At 44.1% G+C, this 12,963-nt stretch overlaps 1 protein-coding gene across 8 annotated transcripts in view; it reads right to left on the bottom strand.

The window, feature by feature from the left end:
- Positions 1-12,963, bottom strand: part of CPNE1 (copine 1) — a 36,951-nt gene that overhangs the window by 4,621 nt on the left and 19,367 nt on the right. For all 8 annotated transcript variants that reach the window (XM_059038002.2, XM_059037998.2, XM_059037997.2 and 5 more), the window contains 12 exons: positions 2,831-2,959; positions 2,553-2,732; positions 2,325-2,399; positions 2,155-2,226; positions 1,936-2,016; positions 1,677-1,766; positions 1,473-1,559; positions 1,256-1,342; positions 1,103-1,162; positions 890-1,023; positions 730-784; positions 181-232 (listed from right to left, as the gene is read on the bottom strand). In XM_059038002.2, the coding sequence (XP_058893985.1) occupies positions 181-232; positions 730-784; positions 890-1,023; positions 1,103-1,162; positions 1,256-1,342; positions 1,473-1,559; positions 1,677-1,766; positions 1,936-2,016; positions 2,155-2,226; positions 2,325-2,399; positions 2,553-2,732; positions 2,831-2,959 (1,102 nt within the window). The remainder of the gene's footprint in view (positions 1-180; positions 233-729; positions 785-889; positions 1,024-1,102; positions 1,163-1,255; positions 1,343-1,472; positions 1,560-1,676; positions 1,767-1,935; positions 2,017-2,154; positions 2,227-2,324; positions 2,400-2,552; positions 2,733-2,830; positions 2,960-12,963) is intronic.

Below are 12,963 nucleotides of genomic sequence, written 5' to 3'. Positions count from 1 at the left end.
GCAACTGGCCCCAAGTCATATGATTAGCAAGTGGCAGGATGAAGATTTGACTCCAGAAGCCTAGCTCTAAAATCCACTCCTCTGGCCAATGGAGTCAGGTGTCTATCTCCCCACCCCCGTTCTCCCTTGCCTCTCTAGATATGGACAGATATACCTTACGCTGGAGGATCGGGGACTTACCTGCACAGTAGGGGTTATTAGGGTTGAAGTTCAAAGCAAATTCATGGGAGACCTGAGGGCAAGAAAAAAACGAGGTTCTTTCCCCATGACCACTTTTTTTTTTTTAACATCTTTATTGGAGTATAATTGCTTTACAATGGTGTTAGTTTCTGCTTTACAACAAAGTGAATCAGTTATACATATACATATGTTCCCATATCTCTTCCCTCTCGCGTCTCCCTCCCTCCCACCACTCTCCCTATATCACCCCTCTAGGTGGTCACAAAGCACCGAACTGATCTCCCTGTGCCATGCGGCTGCTTCCCATTAGCTATCCACCCTACGTTTCCCATGACCACTTTTGTGCTAAGAAAAAGGGCATTATGGTATGTACCAAGCAACATACAGGAGGTATTTAGTCCTGAGCATTTGTTATATACATGCCTGTAAGGATACATCCCTACAACTCCTCATAAAGCTGGGTGCCAAGCAGTTAAGTTTACCACATCCCCCAAAATCAGGATCCTAAAACTAAAAAACAGGAGTAGGTGAGGGGAAGAAAACACTCACCTGCCAGTCAGGGGGTACCTGGGCCCCAAATCCAAATGCTGGGAACAGCTTGTCCCTATGGGAAGACGGTGAATGGGGGAAGAAGCAGTGAGAGGATCATGAGCCCAGAGGCTAAAGCATCTGCAGGGAGTGGGGATGGGCAAGAGACAAAGTTACTTACGAATCATAGTCCTGAACCACGCTGCCCACACTCCACAGTGCTGTCAGGTACTCATTGACCCCTGTTGGGCTCAGGTAGTGCAGGGAATCAGGTGAGGAAGGGTCTCCATTGGAGCCTGTGAAGTCCACGCCCACCTGGGAGGAGGGGAGGAGGGGAACTGAAGGCCATCTTGCGCCCCAGATCTGTTCTCTTGCCCCTGATGAAGCAACTTACAGTGAAATTGATTTGACAGCCTCCCATCACATAGTCCAAGAATGAATATTCTGTTTCTACCTGTAGATGAAACCAGGGTCATAGCTGGAGTGAAGGAGTTGGGGTCATGGAGCTTAGAAGTCAGAGACTGAGTCACATGGGCTATTGTCTCACCTGACAAATCTTGACACAGATAGTCCCAGAGTTCTTGTAGCTTTTCTTTTTCTGCTGTTTCTCAAGGTGGATGCATTCAAACTCAGCCTGGTAAGGAAAGAAAAGTTAAGAGTAGGAACCTTCTAGAGCATTAGCCATGATTGGAGCTGCTCTGCCCTCCCTCTTCCTGGAGCTGCAGCCCCTAGGCCCACCTCAATACCCCTGAGCCAGCACTCACTGGGACTGCTTGCAGCTCGGCCAAGCTGGTGTGGAAGGTACCAATGAGGTCATGTGAACCATCACTGTCATAATCTGAGCATCGCACCTAGGAGGGAAGGTGTGTATGTGTATATAAAGACCAGGAGGCAGGTGGCAGGTGAGAATAAATCCCTCCCCAGGCTCTCTGCCCCTGCTCAGTCCACTCAGGAGGCAAGCTCCTCACCTGGATGGGTGTGCTGGGGTCTCCCCCACAGAAATGTTGAAGGGGAACAGAGAAGCGCTTCCAAGTAGGGTTCAGGTTGTTCTTGATGACCTGAAGGTGGAGGGCAAGGCCTCTAGTGAGCTCTGCGTTGGCATGTGGGGAGCTGCCATTCTTCCTACCCATATGCAGACTCTTTAGCCCTGTGCTCCAAACCCTGGTAAACACAAGCCCCAGGAGATTCTCTCCTACCCCATCATACCCAATCCCAGGGGTCTCACACCTCAGATCTGTATGCCAGGTGCCATTTCCCATCACCCTGACGGAAAAACTCCAAGAACGGATCCGATTTTCCCAGGAAGTCCTGTCAATATCACAGAGACCACAGTTAAGACTCAGGCACCTGACAACCACTACGAAAGACCTTCCCACCCTTCCCCCTCCAACACACCATCCCTGTCTGCTTAATTCTTGAACTCCCAGGGCCTCCTTCCACACACACCTTCTTATCTAGGTTTCTGGCCTCCACCTCCATGGTCACTACACGACTATCCTTCAGCTCCTGAGCTGAGACCTAGGTAGGGGAAGAAGCAGGAGACTGTATCATCTCATGAATTCCTCATGGATATAAGTACACAACCACCCACAAACCCCAGCAGAGTTCCTCCTTACCGTGATGGTCCCTCGCCCAGCAGGTTTTCCAGGCTTCAGCATCAAGGGTAGAGTTAGTAACCGACTGGACACAATCTGGGGCAGAGCGGGGGTGGGTGGGGTACCAAGGACTCAGACAAGGCTAGGTCCTGTTTGACCCCAACCTCCAAGTTCCAAGCATTCTGGTTTATCTGACAGCGCTCTTACTTAACCTGTGTCTGAAGGATTCTAATCCCTGGCTCTGCATACCTGTCCTAGGGAACACTCAGCCCCTCCTAGGAAGTCATCATCCCCCAGCTCAGGTGTCTTGTTGTCTATGTCATAGATGCCAAATCGGAGCTTTTGGACTGTTTCAAAGTGGTACTCAAGCTGCAGAGTCTTGGAGAACTCAGGGCTCGAGCAGTTCCGTACTCGCTCAGTCCGGCCAAGCTGTGGGCAGAAGCCAATAAGCATCACAGTCATGCATCTTCCAACCCAAAACAGTCCTAGCCTCCCTCCACAACTTTATCCCCCATAGTCCTTCTCACCTCAGCCCATTTGCCCCCTCCCACATCCTGTAAAAGGACGCAGAGTGGGTCAGACTTGGAGCTGATGTCCTTGTCAATGAGGTGGTCACATGAAATGGACAGCTGAACCAAGGTCACGCAGTGGGCCATCTGGGGGGAAAAAGACCTGAATCAAGCACCTTCCTCACCCTTCCCTGACTGTAGGTCTCAACTTGTAAAGTCAGCTGGCTTCAACCAGGCAGGGCTGAGCCTGTGTCTACCCCCATGACACCCAAGGAAGAGAAGGCCCTATAGCTTCCATACTCCTCCAATCCCCCTGGGTAAGCTCAATGGGATGGGAGATGGTGGTTACAACCAACCCTGGTCCAAGAATATGACGGGAAGATGCAGAAAAAGTGTACTGGCTTCCGTCAACAACTTTGACCCCAAACTAGTCCTCAGCCCAAAATTGGTCCCAATCCTAATAATGCTCCCCAGACCCAGACTCCAACCCTGATCTTCTCACAGACCAATGAATCTCACTCTGATGCCTTTACTGGCCCCAGACCAGACCCTAATCCAAGTTCCAAGCCCAATATTGCCCCCAATACAGCCATGATCCAGATTCTGCTCCCCAAAGTCTCTTCCTCCAATGATTTCCCACTAACCCTGGGACCTTACATCTTGAGGCAGAGTTATGATCCCCACACTGATTCACCTAGCCTATAATCAGCCGTTCAGGTCCACCTCCTCACTATTTGCACTACCTAGTCCAAGTCATCATCATCTCTCACCAGGCTTATCCTATGCCATCCTCACCTCTACTCCCTCATCCTCACACCAACAGGCTACTCTCAATACAGCAACCAGGGTGATCCTGGTAAAACATAGGTCATGTCACACCTCTACCCAAACCCAATAATGATTTCCCATTGCTTAGAAAAAATCCAAACTCTGCATTGGCCTACAAGGTTTTGAAAGCTCTAGATCTCTCTAACTTGATCTCCTAACACCTTCTTGCTCACTCCATTCTGGCAACACAGGTCTGCTTATCATTCCTCAAATATGCTTGTTTCTAACTCAATGCCTAGAATTTTCTTCCCTCATATAACCAACACGGCTTGCTGTTCCCTCACATTCTCTCTAACGCTCTATTCAAAATCATCTTCTTAGGCTTCCCTGGTGGCACAGTGGTTAAGAATCCGCCTGCCAATGCAGGGGACACAGGTTCGAGCCCTGGTCTGTGAATATCCCACATACCGCGGAGCAACTAAGCCTGTGCGCCACAACTAGTGGGCCTGCACTCTTGAGCCCACGAGCCACAACTACTGAAGCCTGTGCGCCTATAGCCTGTGTCCTGAAACAAGAGAAGCCACTGCAGTGAGAAGCCCACGCACCGCAACAAAGAGCAGCCCCCGCTCGTCACAAAAGCCCACGCGCAGCACCCAATGCAGCACCCCCCCTCCAAAAAAAATCATCTTCTCCAGTTTGAAGGAAAAGGTTCTCCTTTTCTGGCCACTCTAAAATTTCAACCCTACTACCACTGATACATCACATACCCATTTCCTGTTTTTCCTCTTTAGCATTTATCACTGTCTAATATACCATATATATTTATGTAATTTGTCTTCCCCACTAGAATGTAACCTTCATGAGGGAAGGCATATGTCTGTTCTATTCACTGCTCTGTCTCAAGCACTTAATAAATATTTGCTGCATGAAATCCAAAAGGCCATCTCCAGCCTCTGCTCCCAGCTTAGCCATCTCCAAACTGACTGGCAATCAAACAGCACCAAGCTTCTCCAATTCATCCATTCCCTGTGCTAGAAACACTATCTTCTTGCATGGATCACCATGACTCCCACATAAACCCTGCCTCCTAAGTCACCATAACAGTTATCCTCAGACTCCTCACTAACCCTATGTCCCCGTTGACCAATACGCCTGCAGATCATCTGTACCAAGAGTGCAGACGAGGTCAGATCTCTAACCCAGCTTCACTCAGCATTCCAGGTTTCCCAGCACTATACCCTAGGACGCCTCCAGCCTCAACCTCCCCTAAACTGACCCTCAGTCAATCCCTCTCCCAACCCAGCCCCAGTTAGTGCTATTCCCATCTTAGTGCCTCATGGTCTCTGTCTTGAATGCTGTTATCAACCAAAATTGGAATGATTCTTAGAGTTCAACTTGCTTCACATACTGTCCCCTCCATAGCACCTCAGTCTCTGCTTGAATGCATCCAATGATGGAAAACCCACCACTCTTATAATCCAATCATCAGAAAGTCCTGCTCCATAAAGTCCTACCCAAACTAACCCAAGTCTGTTGAATTCCCACTTCTACACATTATTCCTATTTCTTCCCATCTAAAATTCCACAAGAAAGCCTTATTCTGACTCCCTCTGAGAACCATCTGATACCTGGAGGCAGTGAACCGCAAGCTAAAATCTGGAAAAATAGCCCCAGTTCTTTTGAATATTGCCACTAGAATGTGGCTTTTAGACTTCTGACCAGCCTGATCACTGCTTTGGAGGTTCCCCAAGGACAGATCCAGAGCACAATACATACTCCTGAGGGAACAGAACCACAACTTCCCCCGTCATAATCTGACTCCATGCTTCTCACCTCACACATTCTCTCAGGCAGTGTTCGCATAGTACACAGACAAAGAAGAATGATCATTTCACCATTGCTCAGAACAGTAAAAAACCTGAGACCACTTAAAAGTCTATCAATTAGGTGGTGACTAAGTAAACTACGGTACTTAGTCAATGGAATGCCAAGTAGCGGTAAATAAACAATTAAGGCAGAAGTATATTGGTATCATATGAAAAAATAAAGTTGCAAAAAAATGGTAAGAATATAACCCCATTTTAAACTTCAACTGTATGTGTATATACAATAAATACATATACAAAATAAATACACACAAAAAATGGAAGACACACCAAATAAATGCAACTTTTAGGTACACCTCAGAGGAATGGAATAAAGGTGAGAATTTTACACTCATACACTTCTGTATTGTTTCAATATTTTATACTGTTTGTTTTGTATTTTTTAAAGGGACTCATTAGCTTTTTGCCCTAATCCACACCTCATGTCCTCATGACAATTCATTCTAACCCCAAAGCCTCTATACCTTCACTTCAACAACTTCTACCTAACTTCAGGCCCCATTGTTTCTTGCCTCCTCCCTGGTTTTTCATCCTTACCAGTGCCTTACCCAGTCATCCCTGATGCCAGCTTCCAGAAAATCTCTAACTAGAAGCCCTGTATAGCTGCTCATGGCCCTTAGGTTCAAAGCCTAACTCCCTAGCATGGCCACCTTGTGGCACAACTCCAGAGGGCCCATCTATACAGAACTAAGTAACTGTCTAATACAATGACCCTGCATCTGTAATTCAACCTTCAAAGCCCTTCTTAGACTGTTCTACCTCCTGCGGTTCCACTGTCCACCCAACTAGTCATCCAAAGCTATTTCTCGTTTCTCAAACACACACACACAACACACGCTGATACCTCTGACTTTTCTGCCTAGCAAATGCCTTGTCATCCATGGTTATGCTGTGACATTATTCTTATATGAAGTCTTGCCCACCTTCCCCAGGTTGGATTTATCTCTCCTCTGGATGACTGCAGTGGTTTCTTTACCAGTTTTTCTGTATGTGTGTGTGCGTGCATGCACTTGCATGCACGCAGACACACACACACACTCACAGCGTTTATTAGCCAAACAGAAACCAGCTCATGCCTCTTCTCTGCTTAAAACTCTGGAATGGCTTCCCAAAACACTCAAAATAAAATCCAAAGTTCTTACTATGGTCTACAAAGCCCTGCAAGACCTGACCCTCAACCTAACTAATAATCTAGTCATGCAAGTACGTTCCAGCCAAGTTTCACTTCTGATGCACATACACTCAACATCAATCTCATTCCCCATCTCAGGGGCTCTGCACTGTCTTCCCCCACATACACTCCAGAAAACAAATAAGCTGTATTAGAGTAGGAACTATGTCTGGTTCGCCTACCTCTACATGTACAATACCTACAACAGTACCTATCCTATAGTAGGTACTCAGTAAATATTTAGTGACTTAACGGTGAAACCACTACATCAGAATTTTTACTTTTGTCTGTCTACCCTCATAATCTTGACTCCTTGGAACTAGGGCTAGGTATTGTTTCTGTATCCCTAATACTAGTGCTTAGTTGGTACTCATAACCATTTACTGAATAAATGGTAAATGTGCTTCTGCTCAACTCAAACCTTCACGCCTTTTCCATTTGAACTAATGTCCAGCAGTAACGCAGAAGTTGTACTCTTCTACAACTAAGCTTTAAAATTTAAATGCAGGACTCCTAGAATTCAATGCCAAATGATAGTCAATTAAAAAATGGGCAAAAAAATTGATCTGATACTTCATAAAGGAAAACATATGAATTGGAAATAATCAAAGGAAGTGATCAATAGCACTAGTTATCAACGAAATACAAATTAAAACCACAATGAGATACTACTACATACTCATCACAATGGCTAAAAGTAAAAAAATGACAACACCAAATGTTAGCAAGGATGTGGAATTCTCATACGTTGTTAGTGAAGGCACTAAACGTACCATTTTGACGGTCTGGCAGCTTATTAGAAAACCAAACGTATATCTAGCCCGAGAGCAATTACACTCTAGATTTTTATCCAAAATAAATAAAAACATTATGTTCACAAAAAGACTTGTACATGAATGTTCATGGCAGCTTTATTCATAATAGCCAAAAATCGGAAACAGCCCAGTTGTCCATCAATATGAGAATGGATAAACAAACCGTAATGTTTGTATATGTAATAGAAAACTACTCAGCAAAAGAATAAACAAACTATTAATATCTGCAACATGGATGAACCTGAAGCATAAAATGCATAGTTACACTTTATAGTTTTATGACAGGCAAAACTAATCTATGGTGGAAAAATTCAGAATAGCTGTTGTTCTTCCTGTCCCCCAGGGGAGGGGGAGGTATTAACTGCGAAGAAGCAGAAGAGAACTCTAGGGAGAATGTGAAAGTCCTTTACCTAGGTAGGAATGTGAGTCACAGGTGAATTTGTCATTTTCATCCAATGGTACATTTAAGGTATATACATCCTACTGCATGTAAATTTTATCAACTCCTGCCCCAAACCCATAAACAAATATTCAGCTCACGATAAGGCATACTAAAATATTTATGGGTGAAGTGTGCTGATGCTCGCAACTTCTTTGAAATGCACCAAAAATTAAAATGGTTTGCTGAATGGATAGATGTGGTAAAAACAAATATAGGAAAATATAAACTGTAGAATCTAAATGGTGGATATATGGGAATTCACTGTATCATTTTTTCAACTTTTCTGTATGTTGAAAGTTTTCATAATAAAATGCTGGGGAAAAATTTAAATGGAGGACTACAGGTTTACCCCTGATAAAGACTTTGTTGTGGGCCTTCCCTGGTGGTCCAGTGGTTAAGACTCCGAGCTTCCACTGCAGGGGGCATGGGTTTGATCCCTGACCCCACATACCATGCAGCACGGCCAAAAAAAAAAAAAAAAAAAAAAAAGTTGTGAACTATGAGAACATTAGCAGTAATTAACTGTGGTGGTAAGATTACAGGTAACAACTGGAGCTGCTGCCCTTCCCCTCACTCCATAACTTCGGAAAGATCCCAGAAAGAGATGATTTTGGTGGGGGCCAAATACAATGCAGAGGGTCAGGAGCTTCCTCCTGTGCTAGGCCTCTATTTCTGATAGACTGTTCTTTTCTAGTCTGTTACCATTTCTACCACTTTCTCCACAGCTGGTCCTATTCTATCTTTTTCCAGTTTCTTCTCTGCCCAGACTAAAACCCCAACCAGAATGCTGTGGGCCCACATATGCCTCAGGAGCACATGGGGCTAGATTTCATTCTGAGAGGTCAGAGCTTCCTGGATAACTAGTTTTTTCACAAATCTGACTTTTACTTTCTCATTGGAATTAGTGACTCTTATAAGCAAATCTTTATAATGTGCAGTTTTCTATCCTTTGAGTCATATTCCCTTTAAATCATCTAATGCATGGGATTACTAATATCTCCTAAATCCTATTTATCTCCTTTAAAATTTACCTCCGAACCTACCTCTGTTTGGAAATCTTCTGTAATTAAAACTAGTTCATGTCACTCTTCTGTCCCCTATCCCTTTAACAGCTACATACTTTACACCAGCCTAATTTACCTTTCATCTAGTGTCATTAATGTCATGGGATGCTGATCCTTTATCAGACTGGAGCTTTACAAAAGTTTATTAAATATTACATTTAAGTGACTCAATAAAAGGAGTCTCAGAAATTTTTTTCATTTATTTTTGTAAGAGAGATCTGGCTAATACTTGCCAGGTCTTTGTGCACTCTCTTCTGAATCAGCATATCTTGCCTGGATGTCTGTAATAGTCTCCTTCTGGTCTCCCCATTTCCACTCTCAGTCCCTTCCAATCTCTTTTCTATGTTGAAGTCAGAGATCTTCCCTGACTCCAAACCAACAAAACCCAGCTTCTCATAAACCTATCAAAATGTGTAACTTACTTGCTTATTCTATTTCCCCTACCAGATTATTAAATTCAATAGGGGATGGACCAGATCTGTCTTATTTCCATTCCAGTGACTCATACATAGCAGGTGCTTTATAAGTAACTGCTGAATTAATGCTAAAAGAAAGGAGTGATAATCCAAGCAGTCTCAGAAATAACCCAAATCTAGCCCTGGCCTGCTGCGGAAGCCATCAAGGGAGAAGTAAGCTTTCCAGGAACATTCAATACAAAAGACTAGCTTGTTATCTCTGTTTGCACCCACAATCCACACCTTTCCAATTTGGGAAACTGCAAATGGAAACAACTGAGTATTCAGCACCAACCTTTCCTGCTTTTGCTTTCTACCACTTGGGAGTCTCATTCCCTTCACTCGCCCTTGTAGACCGCTTTCCTCTGCTTACCCCCATCGCCAGCCAACCTTAGTGCTTCCCAAGCCTCGTACCCTGGCAGGGCACTTTCTCCAGTATTCCTTAAAGAAGCTATACACACTCTCATTTTTATAACTTAAAATTCACAAAATGTCAGAAATTAAAAGGAACTGAGTGATCATCTTATCCAAGCTCCTCAATTCAAGGCAGAGAGGGAAGAAGTGATTTGGCTAAGGAGACATACATCGTTAAGTAAAATGAGGACCAGAACTCTTACTCTGACTCCCACCTAGTCTTAAGACTTTGGACTGTAGCTAACACCCTTCTCTACCGAAAGAACCTCCCTTCTTATATTTAAAAGCAATCTGATATAGTGGGCAAGAGTATGAGTTCTGCAGTGAAGTAACCAGGCTCCAAGTACTGGCTTTACTCCTTTCTAGCCACAATGAGATACTATTACACACCCACCAGAATGATGTCCTATCTCTGTAATGTGGGCAAAATTTTTACTCAGGTGTAAAGTAGGGGATATTATCTATTTCTAAAGATTGACATAAATAATATATGCAAGATGCTGAGTACAGAGTCTGATACTATTATTACCAGTAAGTGTTAGCTATTATTATCCTTCAAGCCTAGCTCTCATATGCTTCCCTTTTCATGATCTTTCTAGCACTCAACAACTTCTTACTCCGGACTGCTATACTATACTCAAGCCACACCACAATTGTACCCTGTCAATGTTTCCAGCTCCTGTCAATGAAATAACAAGCTTCTTTAGAAAAAACACTGCTTCAGTATCCCCTATATCACACAGCACAGACCCGAAAACATAATGGGAATTCAAAACACCTGAGGAAGGCTTGCAGCAGAGTGCCGGAACAGGCTTGTACAGTTTGCGAGAACTGTAAAGGAATTTTGTAAGCAGGTGGCCTTGTTAAGTTTTAAACCACAGAAATTGGGCAAATGCTAAAAATCAGGGCTTCCCTTCGCCCAGCTAGCCAGTTTACTAGCACACAACTATTGATAGGAAATCTCACTGCCAATTGGCAGTAACTCACCCTTCATTTTCTTTAGCTTCCCCTCTCCTACCTCGGGAGATTCTATCTTGGCTCTTCATAAATCCAAGAACAGATCTTTCCTCCTGGATCTAGTTGGATCCAATTCAGTGCCAACTGAGCTGAAACTTCAGTCCTTCACGCTCAGGAGTTACACTGCCTTCCTCCATTTCCAAAAGCCTAACAAGGCAAGGCACCAGACTTCAACCCCATTGCCAGGCTGTGAGGAGGAACAGAGCACCCATCTGTATGGCAGGATCACACATTCACAAACCAAAGCTACGCTCTCACTCCAGTTGCCTACCTTGGCACACTGGAGCAGCTGAGATGCTGGATCAAATCTTGAAAACCCATCAGGAAATTCTCCATAAGCTCCCAATGAGAACACCACCCCATGGAGTACTCTTTTCTCGTTAAGACTGAAAAAGACAAACCACGCCCATCACCACCACTCTTCTTTTCCCTCTCTGCCTCAAGGGACATGATGAAGGTAGACAAAGTATTTCTACCCCTGCCTCTCCCTCTATAACTCAGGAATTCCCCAAATTTAAATCAGCAGCCTCAAGGACAGTCCTCTTAGGTAACGAACTGAATCAAATATGCAAATCCTTACTACAAAATTACACATTCTTTATTCATACACCTGACAAAGAGCTACTAAAATTGTGTTTATAAGCAAAAATCTTAAGCAATAATTTGATTTAGACCCATATACTACTACGAAGTCTGGCTGCCATGCAGCATTTGGCAATATTAGAAAGCTTAAAAAGTGCATGTTCACACAAAAAGTGAAAAGTGGGAAAATAACGGTATAGTAAATGGTCACAGGGTTTCCCATCCCGCTGTATTCTACAATGGTCAAAAAAGTTTGGAAGCTACTGATACAACTCCAACGTCCCAAAAAGACTTATCCAAAAATGGACAAATCCAACCTGGCTTGAGGAGAGAATTAGATATGGGAAAGAAGCAAACCAACAAGGAACACATGGCCTTCCACCAAGACAGAACTGTATCTGAGTGGACATTTTTCCCCTCGACTTTGAATGTGCTTAAACAAAGCCACCACCTTCTTACTTCAAAGTAAGCATTTGGAGCATTGGCACAAGGCTGGAGCCCCTTCCCCAGCCAGCTCGGGACCCATGACAGAAGAGTGCTGCCACTGGCCTCCCATATCGCCCCCCCTCAAAAGTCAGGGAGAGGAAGGAAACTGAGGAAAGGAGGGGCTCTGCCTCTGGAGTCATGCAGACAGATGATGATTGAATAATCTCTGTTCACCCCTTATCAATGAGACTGGGCAAGTTATTTTGCTTCTCTTTGCCTGGATTTCTCCATCTGTAAAGTGGGGATAATAATAATGCCAACTTTAGAGGGTTATTTTGAGAATTAAATGGGGCTAACCATGGAAAGTGCCCCCTGCCTGACCCAGTATAAGTGCCCTACATGTGTTAACTGCTCCTCTCCTCAGTGCTCATAAACGGATCCTTTTACTGTATGGTATCATCATCTACTTGTTGGCTGACGAGACACCCAGGAGGAATGCCTCAGTCTACCTGCTCCAGAGGACCTAAATGGAAGGAAAGGAACAGCCTCCAAAAAGGGAAATGAAGACCCTTCCCTCTTGTCTCTGCTAATGAAATTCTCAAGCTTAAGTGTGGAACTGCTATCATGAGCAGTAGCCAGACCAAAACTTTTAGTTCCACTGGCCTCTCTTTTAAGGTTCAAATTAATTACAGATTTCCAAGAAGAAATGAAATAGCTGGGTTCACAGAATCACAGAAATTTAAAACTGAATATGAGATTATCTAATTTAACCCCATTTTGTTAATTAATCCCATTACTACTATTGAACACAGAGAAAGGAAATAACTAGCCCTGGGACACACAGTAACTTGGATGAACCACAACTCGCTTCCCTAAGGATGTGATTTCCATCCATTTTACCAACAGCTCACACCTTGTAATCCAGTTCAATCTGAAGTCCACTTGGCCACTAAAAGAGCAGTGAGGCTCATGTGGCCTCTTCCCATGATCTACACTAATCTTCCACACAGATCAAAAATAATTCTGCACCCACCACACATTCTCCCTATTTGTCTGCCAAGGCAAAAGAATCAAAGGAATAGGGCTTCCCTGGTGGCGCAGTGGTTGAGAA

This window comes from Kogia breviceps, chromosome 14, assembly GCF_026419965.1.
Source record: "Kogia breviceps isolate mKogBre1 chromosome 14, mKogBre1 haplotype 1, whole genome shotgun sequence".
Lineage (NCBI taxonomy): Eukaryota > Metazoa > Chordata > Mammalia > Artiodactyla > Physeteridae > Kogia > Kogia breviceps.
This window is presented reverse-complemented; position numbering and strand designations above follow the sequence as displayed.